Below are 23,538 nucleotides of genomic sequence, written 5' to 3' on the forward strand. Positions count from 1 at the left end.
GAGAACTTATAACAGACATTCCCATTCAAAAGGAGGAGAAAAGCAAGAGGCTCCTAGCAGTCACAAATACAAATACTGGTTTATAGCAATTCAGAATTCCAGTAAGGACATGCTCTCAGATCTTCTGTTAGGGTCCAGTCCTGTTTCCCGAGAGAGGTTCTCAGTGGCTCTTGGTTCTACCTTTGAGCTTTTGGCTCCCCACTAAGTCATTCTTTTTATTCCATAAAAATAAATAAATAAATAATAAAACTTTGTTTACATGAGTATCTTTGTCAGCCTCTTTCCTAACCACAGTGAATTGAAAGCCAAAGGTCTCTCTTCTTTTTTAAACAGTTTCTCTCTTTTACTCTAAACTAGTCTAATTCCACTTAAAACTTTATAGGTTTCTTACATGTCAGCTCTATTAGACAAAAGCCATTCAACATTACCAAACAGTCCCTTCTCTACTTTGGGCTGGATGGGCGGCTACTATGGAAAAATGTTCTTAAGATTCCTAGACACTCTATTTTCTAGTTGAGTGGGTCTGTGGGGCACAACCTTAAATCTTTCTGAGATCTCAACAGATTATTTTACAGCCAAACCCTTGAACTAAACTTTTATCCAAGACCATATTTTATTGGGGACATTCTGATTTGATAGTTGCCTTAGGCAATTTCTCATTTTGAGAGTTTTTGCCCTGTAGAGATCCCGGGACTGAGAAATGTCCCTCAGCTGGAGTGCAGTGACATTATCACAACTCACTGCAGCCATGTCCTCCTGGGCTCAGGTGATCCTCTCACCTCAGCCTCCTGAGTAGCTGGGACTGTAGATGCATACCACCATTCCCAGCTAATTTTTTGTAGAGAGGGGGTTTTGCCATGTTGCCCAGGCTGGTCTTGAACTCCTGGGCTCAAGCGATCCGCCTGCTTTGGCCTCCCAAAGTGCTGGGGTAAAAGACATGAGCCACCATGCCTGGCTCTTGCAATGGTTTTTTTTTTTTTTATTTTTAAGCCCAGCAATATTTGGCTTTTTAATATTTTCTTTAAATTGTGCTTACAAATCAAATAGTTCACTTTTGGCTGGGTGCAGTGGCCCACACCTGTAATCCCAGCTCTTTGGGAGGCCAAGGCGGGTGGATCACCTGAGGTCAGGAGTTCAAGACCAGCCTGGCCAACATGGTAAAACCCCATTGCTACTAAAAATACAAAAAATTAGTTGGGCGTGGTAGCAGGTGCCTGTAATCCCAGCTACTTGGGAGGCTGAGGCAGGAGAATCTCTTGAACCCATGGGAGGTGGAGGTTACGGTGAGCCAAGATCACGCCACTGCACTCCAACCTCAGCGACAAAGCAAGAGACTTCGTCCCAAAAAAAAAAAAAAAAATCAAATAGTTCACTTTTTAACCCATCTTACTGCTGTCACACTTTATCATAGGCATCTGAAAGAAACCAAATGGCACTTTAAAATGTACTGTTTGGAAGTCTGTATACCCAAATTCATGAGTTCATTCTTTCTTTCGTATAACTGAAACATGAGTCCCATTTTCTCCTGTCTCCAATAACAATTTCCTCACTGTCTTTCAAATTATCACTAGTAATTTACAGGAGGTCTCTACCTGCCACCCTGTCCTCCTCTTAATAAGTGGTTATTGTGAGGGAGAGAATGATTTGCAGCCATTTTTTCCACCTAAATGTGGTTTCATTGTTTCCTTAAATTGATCTTTTTTTTTTCTTGAATTGAATTTCTAGACAACTATTTCAATGGAAATTTTACCACAGAGATGCATTCCATATCTATCTTTTAGCTCTTTTGTTGTTTTTGGGCTGTTATAAGCATATTTGTATTTTATTTGCCTATTAGGAAACGCATATGTTAATATTAATAAATATATCTACATTATAGTAGATAGGAATAGTTAATATATGTAGTAGATATTGAATAAATGCTTGCCATTATTTTGAGATAATTTTATTTTGCTGCCAGAAAGATTTGTGTGTGGAAATGTTTCATTTATCCTTACTTTTTTAAAGAACTGAATTTACAGTGTAGTTGGAAGATATCTCTATATTAATTATTAAATTTATTATTTTTCTAGGAGTCTGAATATGTTTCAGCTCATCTTCATGAATGGATAGATCTGATCTTTGGCTATAAACAGAGGGGACCAGCTGCAGTAGAGGCACTCAACGTTTTCTATTATTGTAGTTATGAAGGTATAAATCTATACACTTTTTCTCTTGCTTTACCTTGATAGAAACTGTTGTTTAATATATGTTTACAGTTATTTGAAGCCTATTTAATATGAGAAAGACTACATTTTAAAAACATCTTTTTACTTGAAAGATTAAGAGACCGCTGCTTTTTTTGTAATAGTAGTTAAGTGTATATATGCCAATCTAATTATAAATGTCACTTATTAACATCATAAAAGTTTTTGATCTCTAACATATTTGTCCTATCCAGTTGAGTCAAACATTAAATATTCAGTATTAAACAGTAGCAGAATTTGAAACAAGGCCTTTGAAGTTACAAATAAAAGATTCTTCAAGTGATACGTATGATGGCATTATTTAGCTCAGAATCAAGAATATCTTCTGATGGCCTTAAAATGATTTTTAAAAAGTAGTTCTTTACTAATCCTTAAGAAGACTAATAGTTCTACAGATTGTGAATAGTGTGAAGTTATGAGAAACTTATAGTAAATGAGCATATTTTTGCCATACTGTATCCATTCAGGTAATAGATTTGTAAGGAGAAAGTATTGCATGGCTGTTAGAAGCTTGGACTTACCTAGTTTAGCCAATTACTACTCGTGTAACAATCCATATTAGGTGTGGCTGTGTATAATCAGTTAACCAGAATATTACCTTTTGAAACCTTTGTTTCAAGCAATAACTTAAAGCAGTATTTTTGTGTAGTTATTACTCTTGTTTGAGTTTAGCTATCATGACCAAAACAATTAGGTGTACTCTGAGTATAGTTTGTTATTTTTGCAAAAGAAATTTTTTTTTTTTTTTTTTTTTGTGACAGGGTCTTGCTCTGTCACCCAGGCTAGAGTGCAGTGGCATAATCATAGTTGACTGCAACCTGGCACTCCTGGGGTCAACCAGTCCCTCCTGCCTCAGCCTCCTGAGTAGCTGGGAACTGCAGGCATACCACCACACCCAGCTAATTTTTTAAATTTTTTAGAGAGATGAAGTCTCACTTTGTTGTCCAGGCTGGTTTCAAACTCCAGGTCTCAAGCAGTCCTCCCGCCTCAGCCTCCCAAAGTGCTGGGATTACAGGCGTGACCCACCACCCCTGGCCCAATAGAAACCTTCATAGAATATCATTTAATTTTCAATTGCTTAAAATATTTTAGCTAATTTTTATATATATTTAATGTTTGATGAGTTGCTGATTTTTTTAAATTATCCTTTCACAATGTTATAAATTGAAGAATGGAATAATATCTTATTGAAACTATACCAATGAGGCCAGGGTGGTGGCTCACGCCTGTAATCCCAGCACTTTGGGAGGCTGGGGCAGGCAGATCACCTGAGGTCAGGAGTTCAAGACCAGCCTGGCCAACATAGTGAAACCCCGTCTCTACTAAAATTACAAAAATTAGCTGGGCATGGTGGCATGCACCTGTAGTCCCAGCTACTCAGGAGGCTGAGGCAGGAGAATTGTTTGAACCCAGGAGGTGGAGGTTGCAGTGAGTCGAGATCATACCACTGCACTTTAGCCTGGGCAACAGAGCAAGACTGTGTGTGTGTATATATATATATATATATACACACACACACACACACACACACACACACACATACACACACCCCAATTAGCCTGATACATTAATCAGTGATGTGGCTTGCTGATTTGTTTTCACTCTATAGTAAGTTGACTTCTTCTGGTTTTAGGAGCTGTGGATCTGGATGCCTTAACAGATGAGAAAGAAAGAAAAGCCTTAGAAGGGATGATTAATAATTTTGGGCAAACACCTTGTCAGTTATTAAAGGTAAGTCATATGTGTTATCAACAACTTAAGAAGTAGATTTAAGTCAACTTAAGAAGTAGATTTAAGTACATAACAAAATATTGCAGTCAAGATCCATATATATAGCCAATTACTCTCAGTCACAGAGAGATTTCTGTTTGCTCAGAAAGTCTTATATTATTTCCAAGAGGAAAAACTGAGTACCTATTAGGGTATGCCATTAAAACTGTCCTCATACTGGGACTCATTCCACATGTAAAACTTCTAATAGCTAACATCTGCCCAAAAAGGCACTTGCTTTCCAGAGCCCAAACCCAGTCTTAAGAATCAAATTATAGAATATTTGAATTGTAGAATCACATTATTAAATATTACTGCATACATTTCTTTCCCTGTACTGGTATCGGAAATGAAATCATTATCTTCCTGATGACACACAGGTTTGGGTTAATAGAAATTAATCTAATGTTAGTTTTCAAAGATGTCTTGATCTTTTTCAGTATATGAATTTAGTGATGTAGAATGCACAAAAAAAAATATCATTTATTAACTAGATATGTTCTTAAGCAATCACTGTGTTTGTTAGGTACTTTACCTAATCTTCATAGTAAAAAGTCAGCTATCCTCATTTTTTAGGAGTTAAAACCAAGACTCACAGAAAGGATTACGTAGCCTATAATGCCTTTGAGAAATTAAATACTTTTTCTAAGTTTACACAACAAGAAAGTGACTAGGATTATATGCCTGACCATCTAACTCCAAAGCCTTTCTAGCATGCCATGTTTCCTCTGAATGAGTAGTTGTAAGTCCCCTGTTAAACTAGATCTCTTAACATGTTCTTATGGGCCTTTATTTGCTACCTAATTAGGACACTTTCTGCCTTAGGTTGTGCATTTATCCATTTGCCTCGGTACATTATAAATATATTAAAGGCAGCAACTTTCTCTTAATCATCTTTGTATCTCCCTTGAATACAGTACTGAATTGAAATCGCCACAGCTATTACAACAGAGTGTATCTAAGCTCTAACTTACAGGTGTACTTCTGTCAATACAGTAATTGGGCTAAGCTTTGTAATTTTTACTGTTCCTTAGCAACAGTTTGCTTGGAACCTCCAACATTGGTTTTTACAGAATAGTCATATGTGAAGTCAATGCTTTATCCCTTACCTTCTGGTACAGTCAGAAGGCGAAAGTAACAGACTAAAACAGAATGCTTCACAGGGCTTTGAAATAGATGCTATCATATTTTCACACCTGTTCTACCTTTCTTTTTGTTTTACAAATGGTGCTAATTAGTTTTTATTGTCATAAAAATGATACAAAAATCAGCCTTTGATTTGAAATAAAGTGAATAATATTTATTAAAAGCTAATTTTTTTTTTTTTTTTTTGAGACAGAGTTTTGCCCTTGTTGCCCAGGCTGGAGTGCAATGGCGCGATCTCGGCTCACTCCAACCTCTGCCTCCTGGGTTCAAGCGATTCTCCTGCCTCAGCCTCCCAAGTAGCTGGGATTACAGAGGCCCGCCACCACACCTGGCTAATTTTTTGTATTTTTAGTAGAGACGGGGTTTCGCCATGTTGGGCAGGCTGGTCTCGAACTCCTGACCTCAGGTGATCTGCCTGCCTCAGCTTCCCAAAGTGCTGGGATTACAGGTGTGAGCCACCGCGCCCGATCTAAAAGCTAAATATTTTAGTACTTACAGCTTTCACATCTATTGCCTATAATCAATATTTTTTTGTAGAGATGCAAGAGTTTACTTTAGATAGAATTCTGTTTTGCCTTTTAACTGTGCCTTTGAAATGTTCATTTTACTTGCCATTTATTTCATATTTATAGATGATGCTGTTCTGTGTTTCTGACATGAAAGTTGAGGAAGAACAAAATTTACTTGAAAAGTATGCAGCAGTACCTATAATTTGATTCTGGTAGTATTGACTTTTTTCTTTTTTTCTTTTTTTTTTTTTTTTTTTTTTGAGATGGAGTCTTACTCTGTCACCCAGGCTGGAGTGCAGTGGCACGATCTTGGCTCACTACAACTTCCATCTTGTGGGTTCAAGCAATTCTCCTACCTCAGCGTCTCAAGTAGCTGGAACTATAGGTGCACACCACTACGCCTGACCAATTTTTGTATTTTTAGTAGATACAGGGTTTCACCATGTTAGCCAGTATGGTCTTGAACTTCTGACCTCAAGTGATCTGCCCACCTCAGCCTCCCAAATTGCTAGGATTTCAGGTGTGAGCCACCATGCCCAGCCAGTGTTGACATTTTGATCTTGTCAAGGAATTAAAGATTCATCCAAATTATACATTCTGAATTTTGAATACTACATTTAATTTTACCAAGCATCTAACATGTGTAAGATAATGGTCTAGTATGGAAATCCAAAAATGAATAAGGCTTCTCTAGCTTTAAGGCACTTATAACCTAGTTGGGGAAGACAGACCATAAACAACTATATGTAATCCAATATAGAAAGAAATAAATTATAATTAAAATATAAATTATTTGCCAAGAAAAAATAATAAAAGAGAATAATACATTCTGACTTAAAAATTTAGGAGAGATCAGTAAGAAAAACTTTAAAGTAGAAGTGGGGTTTCCAAAGAAATGAAAAAAGTAGTATCTCTGCTAAGAGAATAGTCTGAGCCAATGCCTGTAATTGTCAACAATGCATGGTATGTAATTCATTGTAGCTAGAGCCTAGTGTATATGAAGGAACATAGTGAGAGATTAATAATATAGATATGAAATTGTTTTTCCTTAAAATTATTTTGAAGGAACCACACCCTCCAAGATTATCAGCAGAAGAAGCAGTGCAGAAGCCAACCAAAATAGACACTTCAACCCTAAACCTGTTTCAACACCTTCCTGAACTCAAGTCATTTTTTATAGAGGTAATATCCTACTTGGTAATATCAAAAAGAGTTTTCTCTAAATTCTGTACATTTTAAAGTTCTTTTATTATTTAATGGGAAGTAAGGATTATAATATTTAATTCAAGATAGTAAATTATACTGTAATAATCTGTTGTTGGATTTTTAAAACATTTTTATTGGAAGCTTTTGTTTGCTGCTGAGTGGTAGTCTGAACTGTTTTTCTTGGCTTTCTTTCATCTACTTCAAATTTTCCTGACAAAGAAGAATAAATAATTTGACTTAAAATGTTTCTTGTGACAATCGAGATGATATGTAGATGGAGATAATGATTTAATAGCTTTTAATTATAATGTCTGCTCATATATAAAATAGATCCTAATAAGTCCATTGTTAACTGATAGAATGAGTAGTCTAGTAAAACAGGAGTAGTTAATGGTGTAATTGAAAGAGTTTAAATAAAAAATTCAAATGTTTAAATATACATATTAAATTGAGTAATTCAGAATGTGATTATAAAATGCATTCATACCTATGAATGTGGTTAGGACAGATAGCATTAACCCTTCACAAAAAGAAAATTGAAAATAAAAAGTTACTAAGATTAGTTTGAAAATATACATTGAACAGTCTCTGCAATACAGCAGAGGTTGGTAAACTCTTTCTTTTTTCAAATAATAAGTTATTTGAAAAGTATGCAGCAGTGAGATAGATCTAACTGGTAAATATTTTGTGCTTTGCAGGCCAAAAGGCAAACTCAAAGATATTCTGTAGATATATATATAACCACTTAAAATGTAATCATCTAAAAATATAAAACCCATCCTTAGCTTACCCACCGCCTACAAAACAGGTGGTGGGCTGGCTTTGTCCCACAGGCTGTAGTTTGTAAAGCCCTGCATTGCGGTATCACTGCAGCATGTTTCTCAGATTCAATACCATGGGAAAATGAATTATCAAAAAATAGAATTTTTTGATAATGTAGTGTAAAAAATGTTTATGAGTTTTATAACAGTTAAAGCTTTGGCCGGGCACGGTGGCTCACGCCTGTAATCCCAGCACTTTGGCAGGCCGAGACCAGCGGATCACGAGGTCAGGAGATGGAGACCATCCTGGCTAACATGGTGAAACCCCGTCTCTACTAAAAAATACAAAAAATAAGCGGGGCGTGGTGGTGGACGCCTGTAGTCCCAGCTACTCGGGAGGCTGAGGCAGGAGAATGGCATGAACCCGGGAGGCGGAGCTTGCAGTGAGCCAAGATCACGCCACTGCACTCACATCGAGACTCCATCTCAAAAAAAAAAAAAAACAGTTAAAGCTTTATAATACATTTTACTCAAATGAACAATATTGTAGTAAGCATCACTGTATTTTTTAATTGATGTAATAATTAAACAGTTTTATGGGGTACACCACTGTATTTTGGTACATGCTTTCACGTGTTTGTGAAAGCACTTCAGAATTAATCTGTCACTCTTTTCCTAAATCCATGTTTACTGAAATAGTTATTTAGGGTTGCAATACAAACTCTACAAACTTGGTTGTTTCCAAAAGTATCTAAGTTAGTTGCATAGAACTCAGAACACATAAAAACAATGCTCAGAAATTATGACTAATTCCCAGGATGTGTTGGGAGTCTCCAAGACTACCCCCAGGTTCAGTGATTTGCCAGAAAGACTCACGGAATTCAACATGTAGTTGCAGTCATGGCTAAGATTTATTACAGTGAAAGGATACAAAGCAACATCAGCGAAGGGAAAAGGCACATGGTGTGAAGTCCAGGGGAAGCCAGGCACAAGTATCCAAGAGACATCTCCTAGTGGAGTCACGTAAGATCTACTTAATTCTTTCAGTAATGAAATGTGGAAACACATTTTTTTGTCATCAGAGAAGCTCATTAGAGACCCAGTGCCCAAGGTTTTTATTGGAGGCTGGTCGCATACACACCCCTCTGCCTAGCACATACCAAAATTCCGGACTCCAGAAGAAAAACAAGTGTTTAGCATAAACCATACCATTTGCACAAACACCCTAGGTGTAGTGAGTCACCCTTGTCATTGAGGGAAAGTTTTATGTCAGTGTAAGGATGAACTGTTCGCCAGCCAAGTCCCAGATGCCAACCAAAGGCCAGTCTTGCAAGTAGGCCTTTCTGTAACAATGATGGCAGTCTCAGGCCTGCTATGTTTAACTCTTTACTGCATGTAAAACAACACGAGACCCTATTTGACCCATAATCTGATGAACATGCAATACTATATTTCTTCTATAATGCCAATAGAACTATTTTCATCTTATCTAATCATCTGAGACTTTTCTTGTAATATAGTACGTTCCAAGTTCCATCTGCAGGTGCAGCAACACATTTGCCCTTCTCTGTACCCACCAAGTCACATAGTAGCTTTCTCCAGGACACATTCAGTATCTGGATCAGTATAAAGAACACAATAGATTTCCTTGGGTACCAATAACTTGTTAATCCCTTTTCATCCTCATAAGAGGTATTTCCCCATATATTAATATGAAAAGAGAAGGCCTTTTGTAGGTCATCTCTTCATAGGTGTTCAAATTGTGAAGAAAGTAGAGGTAGTAGTGAAAGCAAGGGCTTAATAAATGGGTTTTTTTCAGGTACCATTTTCATTTTGCCTTATTCAAATGCAAGTCATTCTTCTCTGGATTAATTCACAACGTGAAGAGAAAAGATAATCACCAACTTTTTAAAATTTTATAAATTATAATGAATTTTATAATTTGTTACTTAGTCCCTGTTAAGTTCTTAGAACAACACCTGATACATAGTACATACCCAATAATGTTATAATTTACCTAGTAAATATTAGGTATCACTTGTGAACGATTGTCACATCAAGGAACTGAGTTCAAATTATTGTTCTCTTTCACATTGTTATAAGATAATGGCAGATGTTTTCTGAGCGCAGTCTTTATTTTCTGGTCCTACTGTGGCTTTCAGGGAGTACCCCGGTTAATGGGTTAGAAGTGTGTTTTGAAAGTTAGACCCAAAAGGAAATTTCTATAAATTATGACCACTTTTCTCATTTGACTTATTTGAGAAACATGTTCTTATATGATCCATATTTTCTACTTTATATGTATGTCAGTATAATTTAGGATAGATCCTAAGTCATTGGCTGTTTTAAATTTTGCTGCTCTTTGAAATCTACATCTCTTTTTAAAAGCAGAATAGTTGAATAGAAGGTGATGGGTTTCAGAAATTTCAAGTATGCCATCTATACATGGTATATAATTCCTTTCCTTCATTTTAAATTAATTGATTAGATGTTTCAAGAGAGTAAAATGATGTATCACAGGATTCATCCTTATTTAAAGAGACGGTTTTCAGTAATTTGTACCTAATAAAGATGAGCAGAACCAGCCACTAAACCTCTTTTATTTTATAGGGGATTAGTGATGGTATTCCACTATTAAAGGCCACCGTCCCCAAAAATCAGTATCGTTCTTTTATGTCTCAAGGCAGCCCTGAGTTACTGGTAAGTTGATTTTTACCTTTTTCACACTGCTATGCCTATATTCATTAAAACTTAGAAAAAAAGAGGAAATAAATATTTTTTAAAAGCCACTTTTTGGCTGTGCACGGTGGTTCGTGCCTGTAATCCCAGCGCTTTGGGAGGCTGAGACAAGCAGATTGCTTGAGCCCAGGAGTTCAAGACTAGCCTGGGCAACATTTGCTCAGAAAATAAAATCTAAAAAGATATACAAAAATAGGCTGGGCACAGTGGCCCACGTCTGTAATCCCAGCACTTTGGGAGGCCAAGGCAGGTCGACCACTGGAGGTCAGAAGTTCAAGACTGGCTTGGGCAACATGGTGAAACCCTGTCTCTACTAAAAATACAAAAAATTAGAGAGGCATGGAGGCAGGTGCCTGTAATTCCAGCTACTTGGGAGGCTAAGGCAGGAGAATCACTTGAATGCAGGAGGTGGAGGTTGCAGTGAGCCAAGATCACGCCACTGCACTCCAGCCTGGGTGACAAGAGCGAGACTCCTTCTAAATAAAAATAAATAAATAAATAAAAAGATATACAAAAATAGTAGTAGTACTTTTTGAGCAGTGGCAATCTTGTGAATTTCAGTCTTTATATATATATATACATATATATATATACACATGTATATATATATGTGTGTGTATATATATATATATATATATATTTTTTTTTTTTTTTTTTTTTTGAGACAGAGTCTCACTCTGTCACCCAGGCTGGAGTGCCAATCACAGCTCACTGCAGCCTTGACCTCCTGGGCTCAGGTGACCCTTCCACCTCGGCCTCCTGAGTAGCTGGGACTACAGGTACACACCACCATGGCCAGCTAATTTTTGTATTTTTTGTAGAGATCAGGTTTTGCCATGTTGCCCAGGTGGGTCTCAAACTCCTGAGCTCAAGTGATCCTCCCACCTGAGCCTCAAAAAGTGCCTGTGTTTTTTAAAGTTACCAGAATTTCGTTTGTCGGGGGTTGCTTGTTAACTTTTATAATCAAGAAGATAAAAGCTTTTCATTTTGAAGAGAGGAGAACTTACTCACTATGACTGTCACTACAGGGAGACCTTAACAGTTCATTGCATTCATTGTAAAGTCTCCTTCTGGTTTATGTTCTAAATGATATATATTATATTTTTATGATAAGACTGGTCCCTGAATTTCTTCCAGCTGCCAGCTGGTAAGTGCTAATAAACTTTGAGAAATCATGAGAAAAAATAATCTTCCTAAAGAAAGATAAATTGGGCCGAGCGCAGTGGCTCACACCTGTAATCCCAGAACTTGGGAGGCTGTGGGTGGACTGCTTGAGCTTAGGAGTTCGAGACCAGCCTGGGCAACATGGCAAAACCCCATCTCCACTAAAAATACAAAAAATTAGCCAGGCATGGTGGTGCATGCCTGTGGTCCCAGCTACTCAAGAGGCTGAGGTCGGAGGATTGCTTGCGCCCGGGAGGTTGTAGTGAGCTGAGATCATGCCACTGCACTCCAGCCTGGGTGACAGAGCAAGACTCTATCTCAAAAAAAAAAAAACATTGGACAAGTTTTCTTACAATAAGATAAACAAGGCCAGGTGTGGTGACTCACGCCTGTCATCCCAACGCTTTGGGAGGCCAAGGTAGGAGGCTCACTTAAGCCCAGGAGTTGGAGACTAGCTTGGGCAACATGGTGAAACCATGTCTCTACAAAAAATACAAAGAATACAAAAATTAGCCAGGCATAGTGGCGCATGCCTGAAGGTTGCAATGAGCTGAGATCATGTCACTGCGCTCCAGCCTGGGCAACAGAGTGAAACCCTGGCTCCAAAAATAAAAGATAAACAAAGAGCTTGTTCTGTGTGAATTATCTTAAGATGTGCTTAATGAGTTTCATGTTTGAAGTACACAGTCTGACAGTGTTCCGTAAGTGATAAATGCCAATGTCATGTGAGCATCTGGTTATTCTGGGCTGCTTTCCTTAATATTTCATTTAATTTGAGTCTTCATATGTTCTTTTCCAGATAACAATAAGCATGAATTACGTTATTGGAACCCATGGATGGTTGCCTTATGACAGAAACATTTCTAATTACTTTACATTCATCAAGGATCAAACTGTGACAAATCCAAAGTAAGTAAATGAATATTTAAAGCAAAATAGCTATACCAGATACCTTATTGCCAGGAAAAAAACTAGATTAATTGATTCATTTATTCTGAAAGAAATTTTTTTTTTTTTTTTTTTTGAGACAAGGTCTTGCTCTGCGGTGCAGTGGTGCAATCCCCACTCACTGAAACCTCTGCCTCCCGAGCTCAAGGGATTATCTGGCTAATTTTTGTTTTTAGTAGAAATTGAGTTTCACCATGTTGGCCAGGCTGGTCTCGAACCTTTGACCTCAAGTGATCTGCCCACCTCAGCCTCCCAAAGTGCTGGGATTATAGGCCGCCTGGCCCAGAAAGTAATGTTTTGAGATCCAGATTATCTCTTCTTCCTTCCTCCCTCCATTCCCTCCCCTCCCCAACCTTCCCTTATTTTTAAGTTATGTCCTGAATTTATATTGGTTTAAATACAAAACTTAGTTTCCATAATATGAGTTATAGAAATGCAATTACATTAGGAATAATAGACTTCCTTGTAATTTTATTCTACTTTATTATGTAAAAATAAGACCTATGTGTTTTAATCTCCAAAAGTTATGTTCTCACTTAAAGTGGTGTTTCCCTTACACTGGAGTTGTCCTGTTTGCTTATATTTTTTTCTAGTTAAATCACATTCATGGCTGGGCACAGTGGCTCACGCCTGTAATCCCAGAACTTGGGAAGCTGAGGCAGGCGGACCACCTGAGGTCAGGAGTTCAAGACTAGCCTGGCCAACATGGCAAAACCCCATCTCTACTAAAAATACAAAAATTGGCCGGGCGCAGTGGCTCACGCCTGTAATCCCAGCACTTTGGGAGGCAGAAGCGGGCGGATCACGAGGTCAGGAGATAGAGACCATCTTGGCTAACACAGTGAAACCCCATCTCTACTAAAAATACAAAAAAATTAGCCAGGCATGGTGGCGGGCGCCAGTAGTCCCAGCTACTCGGGAGGCTGAGGCAGGAGAATGGCGTGAACCCAGGAGGTGGAGCTTGCAGTGAGCCAAGATCACGCCCACTGCACTCCAGCCTGGGCAACAGAGCAAGACTCCATCTCAAAAAAATAAAATAAAAATACAAATACAAAAATTAGCCAGACATGGTAGTGGGAACCTGTAATCCAAGCTACTCGGGAGGCCGAGGCAGGAGAATCGCTTGAACCCAGGAGACAGAGGTTGCAGTGAGCTGAGATTGCACCACTGCACTTCAGCCTGGACAACAGAGCAAGACTCCACCTCAAAAAAACTAAAATTAAAATAAAATTCAAAAATCACACTCCGTGTTGAGGATCAAATTACATCATATATTTGAAAACTATTTAAAATAAGGTAATTGTTATCACTGTATCTTTGTCTTCCTCAACTAGAATACAACTTCATGAGATTAAGGAAAATGTTTTTTTTTCTTTCTTATCCCACATAGTACTGTTATGTTTTGCAAGAAGCATATTCTCAGCAAATTAATATTGAACAATAAAGTTTTATAGCTAGAGTATGAGAATTAGCCCTCATTTTCTATATACACACTGAGTTGCAATCACTTGTCTTTCTGCAGAATCTGGATTGGCTAAGCTCACAGGTATTGCACTTGGAAGCTGATAAAACCAGCATGCTTGCTTTGGTTCAAATGGAAAACAGTCATCATAAGTGTTGTTAGATACACACTTATCTGCCTGATTTATCTCCTATGCATCACCTTGTGTAGGACATCCCTGGTTTAAGTTTATTTCTGATATTCCTGGTCCTGGCATATCCTGTCTTATCTTTAAACTTTAAGGCTGCCATTTACAAAATTGCCAATTTTATTAAATTGTCTCTGAAATCCAAGATTTAAGCTTTCTTCACACCTTCACTGATCTCACCTTTTTTTGCTTACCACTTGAGATTGTTATGTATATTCTTAATTTATGAAAAATATTACAGTGAGATAACGTATTTTCTGAAAGTCTATCGTTTATTAATAGACATATCAAGTAGGACATTTGGGACTAATTTTTTATTTCTTTTTTAGAGAGGTTTAAAAAGAATAGTTCACATCAGTATACATGATCTTGTAAGGAAAAGTCTGATATTTAATTGTGTTTACAGAACTCAGCGCAGTATGAATGGTCCTTTTGCTCCCGGGCTAGAGATCACTTCTAAGCTATTTGTAGTATCACATGATGCAAAGTTGCTCTTCAGCGCTGGATACTGGGATAATAGCATTCAAGTGATGTCACTTACAAAAGGCAAAATTATCTCACACATCATCCGGCATATGGGTAAGCATTAGCTTTTTTTCCAAAAATGCTCAAAAAATTTTTTTTCTTAAGTATAAAAGTAGTACATGCTCCTTGTAATGAGCATTAAATTTTACCTTTGAGGCTGAGTGAACTTTTTTATTGTGTAGGATTATAAATATATACTTTCTATAGGAGTGTCTCATGTATTTTGGGTATAATAAAGCACCACATAAATACAGCTTCATAGTATCTGGAAAATGTTAGGCTAAGTTTTTTTTTTTTTAATGAATGATAAAAGTAAGAATTTTAAGACAAAATGGTAATAAAATCTGCTGTCATTAAATAAGACATCAACTGCTCTATTACTTTGTTAACAGTTAAACATAAGAGTGATGAAATTGTTGAATGTAGTTTTAACGTGCTACTTCTTAGTGTATTAGTCTTCAATATAAGAATAAAACATCGAGTAGGTTTTTTTCTAATAAACCTGTTAGGGAAGGAAAATGGAGTCTGCTGCTAATTCTGTACTAGTCAATCCTAAGATAACACTTACCTCTGCAGTTTAGGAAAAATATATTTGTATTGTGAATTTTTAGTGTAGTAGGTGCAGTTTTTCTAAGGACATATATTCTATAGGATTCTAATTCCCAATGGGAGTAGAAGGTGAATGGGGATGAGAAAGCAAAGTAGCATATGAAAATTACCTGGGGATCTATCTCAAACTGTCTAACCTCCTCCCAAGATTGTGGTAGTCATTCCCCACACCGCATGTCGACTTCTCATGCTCAGAGAAGGGGGATTTCAAAGAAAGCTCTCCGAGGTAATTTTGACACTGCTGCTTTCCTGTGTCTCTCTTCCCCAATGCTTTTCCAGTACCATGTCTACATTCCTCCCTGTTGGCATAACTGATTTAGGAATAGTTTGAACATTAACAAAAATTGCTCTTAAAGTTCTATTTTAGCAAAACGAGGCATTTCATTTTATTTAATTCCTTTTCTTACAGATATTGTGACTTGCTTAGCTACAGATTACTGTGGAATACATTTGATTTCTGGTTCCAGAGATACTACATGTATGATATGGCAAATAACACAACAGGTAGTCACACATTTAAATGTTCTTGATTTAGATCAGAGATTCACCCTGAGAATACTAGCAAAATGTTCTACTAGGACATCGAATTGTTTTCTGGCAGTGGCTGAGCTCCTTTGTATTCTTTTTATCCACATTTTGTCCTGTTCAAATCACCACATTTTTTCCTAGGTTTACTGTCTGATTCATTACCTTATTCCCTATTGCTTTCCAAAGATTCTTCCTTCTTACCTTTCCTAGGAAAACAGTAATTATTTTATTGTCTTTTAGCATAGTAACATTTCTACTTTCTTTCTTGTGGGACTACTAGAAATGATAGATTTATAGTTTTCATCAACCTGATTGCATTCTCATAATAATATTGGTCCAGGAAGTATCACTTTTGTTAAGTAGCTTCTGTTTTCTTTTCTTTTCTTTTTTTTTTTTTTGAGATGGCATGATCTCGGCTCACTGCAGCCTCCGCCTCCCAGGTTCAAGCAATTCTCCTGTCTCAGCCTCCCATGTAACTGGGATTACAGGCACATGCCACCATGCCTGGCTTTTTTTTTTTTTTGTATTTTTAGCAGAAATGGGGTTTCACCATGTTGGCCAGGCTGGTCTCGAACTCCTGACCTTCAGTGATCCACCTGCCTTGGCCTCCCAAAGTGCTGGGATTATAGGTGTGAGCCACTGCGCCCGGTCAGCTTCTATGTTTTCTACATTGTCTTCACAGGCTTTCTCCCACTCCAAATTTATAAAAAGTATCTAGAAATTTTCTTCCATTTAAAAAACCCAGCTGAGCATGGGACATGCTTGTAGTCCTAGCTATAATACGTGGGAGGCTGAGGTGGAAGGATTGCTTGAGCCAGGGAAGCAGAGACTGCAGTGAGCTGAGATCCTGCCACTGCACTCCAGCCTGGGTGACTGAGCAAGATCCTATCTCAAAAAAATAATTGTTTTCTTCTAATTTTTTTTGTTTTCTTATATTACAATCTTTAATTTATTGGTAATTTATTTATCTACATTGGATAAGGCTTTGTTTACTTCTGAATAGGAAGCATTACACTTGAAGTGTAATGTTCTCATCTAGTCTTGTATAGGTATTCTTACATATGAACTTACGTTTTAGCCATACCCTCTTTTGTTTTTTGTTTTTTTGAGATAGAGTCTTGCTCTGTCCTGTGCCCAGCTAGAGTGCAGTGGCGCAACCTTGGCTCACTGCAACCTCCACCTCCTGGGTTCAAGCGATTCTCCTGCCTCAGTCTCCTGAATAGCTGGGACTACCAGTGTGCGCCACCACGCCCAACTAATTTTTGTATTTTTAGTAGAGACAGGGTTTCACCATCTTGGCCAGGACAGTCTCGAACTCTTGACCTCATGATCTGCCTGCCTCGGCCTCCCAAAGTGCTGGGATTACAGGTGTGAGCCACCACACCCGGCCCCATACCCCTTTAAAAAAAAAAAAAAAAAACTCCATTTTAGTCTTACTGAAATTGTATTTAATTTATATGTTAATTTGGTTTGGTTTTTTTTTTGTTTTTTTTGTTTTTTTTGTTTTTGAGGCAAGGTCTCACTCTGTCGTCCATGCTGGAGTGCAGTGGCACAATCATAGCTCACTGCAACCTTGACCTCCCAGGCTCAAGCAATCCTCGCTTCTCAACCTCCCAAGTAGCTGGGACTCCAGGCATGCACCACCACGCCTGGCTAGTTTTTGTATTTTTAGTAGAGAGAAAAGGATTGTCTCTGCCATGTTACCCAGGCTGGTCTCGAACTCCTAGGCTCAAGCGTTCTGCCCACCTCAGCCTCCCAATAATTTGGTATATTTTTATAGTTATTTATTTACAGAAATAGGAAGTGTCTTTTCATGTTTGTTTCAGGTCCTTTTTATGTCCTTTGATAAACTTTCTTTCTTTTTCATTTAGATCTGATACCTTGTGATACTTCAAATTATCATTTTTTTATTACTATTTTTAGTGGGGTTTTAAAAATCATTTTTGTATCTGATTATTGTCAATATAAAGAAAAGCTATATGGTGATTTGACTGATTTCTGTACAATTATATCGAATTACTTTGCCAAATCCTCTTATCGACTCTCATGGTTATTAGTATTTCTTGGATTTTCTGAAAATAAGGTAGATAATACAATCATGTGATCTGAAAATAAAAGTGATTTGCTTTATCTTTTCTAATATACTAATTATTTCATTTTCTTATATTATTAGCTAATACAATAAGGTAAGCAAAATTATAATGAGCATCCCCGCCTTATATCTAATTTTGATGAAAATGCCTTCCCAATGTTACCATTTAGTATAGTGTTTGCTGTTAGGTTTCACTAGTTGTGTTTTTCACATATAAGTATTTAGCTTCCTTCTATTATTTTTTTCTTTTGGTAACTTTATAGTTTTAATGAAATTTCAAACTTGTAAAAAATTTGCAAAAATAGTATATTTTGTATCCTGTGTCTTATCAGTCTCTTTTAGTATCTCCTTCTTACAGCATCTTATTTTTTTTTAACCATTTGTAAGTTGGAGATATCATGTTCCTTTACCCCTAAATAAGTCAGTGTGTATTTTCTAAGAACAAAGACAATCTTGTACATAAACCCAGTGAAGTTACCAAAATCAGAATGCTTAACATTTATACAATACCATTAGCTAATCCACAGTCCATGTTCTAATTTTGTATTTCCAATAATGTTCTTTACAGCTGTTTTTCCCAGTTTATCTTATTTATAATCTTTCTCTTACTTTTTCTTGATGTATTATGTTGAGAACTTTCCTAGGTTTGAACCATCCTTGAATTTTTATAATAAACCCACATAGTTTATGGTATATTGTTATTACACTTTACTGATGTATCTTATTAGCTAGTACTTTAATGATTACTCTTAAGTAAAATAGATCTTTTTGTTCTGTCTTTATCATGTTTAGTATGGGGATATGCAATCTTTGCCAAATAAATTTAGGAAGGGCTCTTCTTTCTCTTGAACTGGAATTATTTCCATAATATAGGAATTACCTGAGTTTTAAAAGTTAAATATAGTGAACTACACACTCAGACTGATACTCACAGGGAAAGACAAATTTGTCACAGGTAGCAGAGTGTCAAGGGGAATTAATGAACACTACATGGAACAGGTGGAAGGTGTGAGCAGAGTTGTCTGGGATAATCACAAATACAAATAGCAACTATTCAGATAAAACAAATAACATACAACTATGTGTATGCTAAAGACAAAGCATGCTAAAGACATGAAGGAAGAGTCTTTCTTCTGGAAGATGACTCAGAGAGCAATTTTTTGCAATACAATTGTGTTATTAGGAAAACATAAGAATGGAAGTTCAATAAAATGGAAGATCAAACATGAAATGATAAAATAGCATTATAAGGTGAAAACAAAGGTTGCAGAAGAATCAAGTTGAGATTAAAACCAGTACCATTACATACCCCATAAATATATATACCTACTGTGTACCACAAATGTTTTTTCAAAGGGCTGCAGCCAAGACATATTAAAAAAATACCATTACAAACACAAATAAACCTGAAGCAGAAACTACAAGAAAGAGATTTGATGTGGCTGCAAATCACATTAGTGGCCTGGAAAAAAAGATGTAATCAAAGTGAATGTCAATAGAAAGGTAACTTTAAAGCAGTTAGAGAAAGAATGATAGCTATAAAAATCAAAGACAGTCAGCATAAAGATAATTGATGTCCCTGAAGCAGTGATCCCAGTAAATGGAAAAATTATTCAGCCGGGCATGGTGGCCAATACCTATAATCCCAGCACTTTGGAAGGCTGAGGCAGAAGGATTACTTGAGCCCCAGAGTTCAAGACCAGCCTGGGCAACATGGCAAGACCCTCATCTCTACAAAAAAATTTTAAAAATTAGCCAAGCATGGTGGTACATGCCTGTGGTCCCAGCTACTCAGGGAGGCTAAGGTAGGAGGATCACTTGAGTCCAGAAGGTCGAGGCTACAGTGAGCCATGTTCATGCCACTGCACTCCAGCCTGGGTAACAGAATGAGAGACCCTGTCTCAAAAAAATAAAGTTATTCAGAAATATAACACAAAAAGTTTATTTGAAGTTAAGGAAGAATAAATCTGTAGATTAAAAGGGGAAATAACATACTTGGAAAAATTAATCCAAGACTGTCAACATTGCAACAATTTATGTTAAGGTTTTGAGCTTAGTTAAGTTTTTGAGATGGAGAATAATTCAGAAATCCAAGTAGAAATGTAAGAATGAGTACTACTATGAATAGACTCAGTGATTGTAACTAGTTGCAATGTTAGTTTGTGATTAGAAGGTTTAAATGCAATATAAACCTTGTGAAAAACAGGAAACAAGAAACCACCTTTACCTTTGCTTTTCTCTTTTATTATTAGGGAGGTGTTCCTGTGGGCTTAGCATCTAAACCTTTTCAGATTCTTTATGGACACACCGATGAGGTATTGAGTGTTGGCATCAGCACTGAGCTAGACATGGCAGTGTCAGGATCAAGGGTAAGATTTCACCTTTAAGAAATACTATTTATTTTGTCTACAAATGTATTACCAACATTTATAACTAAAAAGTTTTTCAGAGGAATTGATAAGAGTATAGAAATGTTATACCATATTTGTATAGGACTTTGCAAAAGTAGAATAGACTTTGCAAAATAAAGAAAACACTGAATGCCATTTTGGGATTTTATTCATTTTATTATTTAAGGGAAGAGGACATTCTAGGAAATAAAATACTATTTGAAATTTCGAAGTTGGAATTTTTCCTAAGGTGCATGTATCCTTGATGGAATAATCATTTTCTTGGTTCCCTTCCCACATGTCTTTATCTGGCCCACTCTACTTTTATTCTTTTTTGCTGTTCTTTTTCTTTGTCTTTTTCATTTTCTGATATATCCTGTGTGTAGGATGGAACGGTGATTATACATACCATTCAGAAAGGTCAGTACATGAGGACTTTACGACCACCTTGTGAGAGTTCTCTGTTCCTGACCATTCCTAATTTGGCTATATCTTGGGAAGGACATATTGTTGTCTACTCCAGCATTGAAGAAAAGACCACCCTCAAGGTATATGACCTTTCATGCAATAGGGGTAGACTCCCAATAGCGTATCTTTCCCTCCCCACATTATAGATGAGGTTTATTGAAGAAAGAAAGAACACCATATTTTAAAGAGGATGTTTTTCTTTCATCATTCAGTTGTTCGTTTCTTAACATTAGATGGACTTCTACCACAATCGTAGCCTCACATTAGTATTTTATTATTGAGATTTCTATTGACTTGTGTAATATATGATTTCAAAATAATTTCTGATTATGTAGGATTTTTTAAGCTTAAGTGGAAACTGGAAATGATAGCCAACTGAAATTCCTTTTGCATAAGGCAGGGTATAAATAAACAAGCCCTCAAGTTTATGTTTGTTTCCTGTCAGTGACATCACTATTTATTTATTTAATTTATATATGTGTGTGTGTATGTGTATGTGTGTGTGTATATATATATATATATTTTTTTTTTTTTTTTTTTTGAGACAGGGTCTCACTCTGTTGCCCAAGCTGGAGTGCAGTGGCGCGATCAGTGATACAATTATAGCTCACTTTGGCCTCAAACTCCTGGGCTTAAGTGATACTTCTGCCTCAGCCCCCTCAGTAGCTGGGACTACTGGCATGTGCCACCACACCTGGCTAGATTTTTTTTAATTTTTGGTAGAGACGAGGTCTCCCTATGTTGCCTAGGCTGGTCTCAAACCCCTGGGCTCAAGCGATCCTCCTGCTTTGGACTCCCAAAGCACTGGGATTACAGACATAAGCCACCATGCCCAGCCTAAGCTTTTTCAATATTAAGAATTTTGGGGGGCCGGGAATGGTGGCTCACGCCTGTAATCCCAGCACTTTGGGAGGCTGAGGCGGGTGGATCACCTGAGGTCAGGAGTTCCAGACCAGCCTGGCCAAAATGGTGAAACCCCATCTCTACTAAAAATACAAAAATTAGCCGGGCATGGTGGTGCATGCCTGTAGTCTCCAGCTACTAGGGAGGCTGAGACAGGAGAATTGCTTGAACCCAGGAGGCAGACATTGCAGTGAGCCAAGATTATGCCACTGCACTCCAGCCTGGGCAATGGAACAAGACTTGAACTCAAAAAAAAAAAAAGTCCGGGCGCAGTGGCTCACGCCTGTAATCCCAGCACTTTGGGAGGCCGAGGCGGGCGGATCACGAGGTCAGGAGATCGAGACCATCCTGACTAACACAGTGAAACCCCATCTCTACTAAAAATACAAAAAAAGATAAGCCAGGCATGGTGTCGGGCACCTGTAGTCCCAGCTACTTGGGAGGCTGAGGCAGGAGAATGGCGTGAACCTGGGAGGCAGAGCTTTCAGTGAGCCAAGGTTGTGCCACCGCACTCCAGCCTGGGTGACAGAGCGAAGCTCCATCTCAAAAGAAAAAGAATTTTTTTCTTTTGTTTTAAGAATGTAGAGTTTTGGGGAGGGCGGAATGAGATTTTAATTCTTCTTTGGAGAGAGTGAGATTTCTCATTTAATATTTACTTGGCAATCTGATTTGAAATCACTTTAATAATATTGTCTACACACTTGGTCTTTAAATATAGCCATACTTTTATCCCAAAATGTTAAGCCAAATAATTATTCTGTATATATTACTAGTTTTAACTAGTAATATAAAAACTCAGTTTTTATTTGAAATTGTTAAATTTTCCTTAATTCTTTTCAGGATAAGAATGCATTACATCTGTTTTCTATAAATGGCAAGTATCTAGGGTCTCAAATCCTGAAGGAACAGGTATCAGATATATGTATAATTGGAGAACACATTGTCACAGGCAGCTTACAAGGATTCCTGTCTATAAGAGATCTCCACAGGTAAGTAATAAAAACTAATGAAGTATCACTTAAGAAAAGGTGGCAGTACTTCTAGTCTAGAGTGAAAATCAGGAATCTAAGATTTTTAATCTTTTGGTTTATCATTTATTATAAAAATTTCTCTTTTAGCAAGTATAAAAAATTAGAGAAGCTAAAGTATTCCTGGATTCATAAAGGAAATATATATATACATTTTTTTAATATGTAGAAAATTTTACATTATATATATTTTACCACAGTTAAAAAATTTTTTAAGCTGGGCATGGTGGCTCCTGCCTGTAATCCAGCACTTTGGGAGGTCAAAGAGGGAGGAATGCTTGAGCCCAGGAGTTTAAGACCAACCTGGGCACATAGCAAGACCTCATCTCTACTAAAAATAAAAACTTTAAAAATTAGCTGAGCATGGTAGCATGTTCCTGTGTTCCCAGCTACTTGGGAGGCTGAGGTGGGAGGATTGCTTGAGCCCAGGTGAAGGCTACAGTAAGCTATGATCATACCACTGCACTCCAGCCTGGACAACAGAGCAAGACCCTGTCTCAAAAGAAATGTTTTAAATATGTAGAGCTAGAAAAAAATGTTCATAGTACCAAGTCTGTATTATGGATTTGGAAATTTGTCCAAATGATGGTTTGAAATTTTATAAAGTTTTTCTCAACTGTGGTAAAATAAAGTAGAGTATATTTAACATATTTAAGCATGTGTGTGTATAAAATTGGTATCGGGATCTGTTGTCATTTAATCTAGTGAAGGAGAGAGATACTGGAGTAGTGGATATGTGTTTTTGTTTTGTTTTGTTTTTTGAGACCTAGTCTTGCTCTGTCACCCAGGCTGGAGTGCAGTGGCATGATATTGGCTCACTGCAGCCTTTGCCTCCAGGTTCAAGTGATTCTCCTGCC

General features: G+C 37.3%; 1 protein-coding gene across 5 annotated transcripts in view; it reads left to right on the plus strand.

Annotated features, from left to right (window-relative positions):
• The window catches only part of NBEAL1 (neurobeachin like 1), a 206,050-nt gene that overhangs the window by 169,305 nt on the left and 13,207 nt on the right, over positions 1-23,538 (plus strand). For 4 of the 5 annotated variants that reach the window (XM_054549029.2, XM_002812769.6, XM_054549030.2 and 1 more), the window contains 10 exons: positions 2,073-2,190; positions 3,880-3,977; positions 6,737-6,853; positions 10,249-10,338; positions 12,341-12,450; positions 14,545-14,717; positions 15,682-15,776; positions 20,145-20,261; positions 20,669-20,830; positions 22,494-22,642. In XM_054549029.2, the coding sequence (XP_054405004.1) occupies positions 2,073-2,190; positions 3,880-3,977; positions 6,737-6,853; positions 10,249-10,338; positions 12,341-12,450; positions 14,545-14,717; positions 15,682-15,776; positions 20,145-20,261; positions 20,669-20,830; positions 22,494-22,642 (1,229 nt within the window). Of the gene's footprint in view, positions 1-2,072; positions 2,191-3,879; positions 3,978-6,736; positions 6,854-10,248; positions 10,339-12,340; positions 12,451-14,544; positions 14,718-15,681; positions 15,777-20,144; positions 20,262-20,668; positions 20,831-22,493; positions 22,643-23,538 lie in introns of those variants that run through there. The other variant, XM_054549032.2, reaches the window with a different exon arrangement.

The sequence above is a fragment of the Pongo abelii genome, chromosome 11 (assembly GCF_028885655.2).
Source record: "Pongo abelii isolate AG06213 chromosome 11, NHGRI_mPonAbe1-v2.0_pri, whole genome shotgun sequence".
Lineage (NCBI taxonomy): Eukaryota > Metazoa > Chordata > Mammalia > Primates > Hominidae > Pongo > Pongo abelii.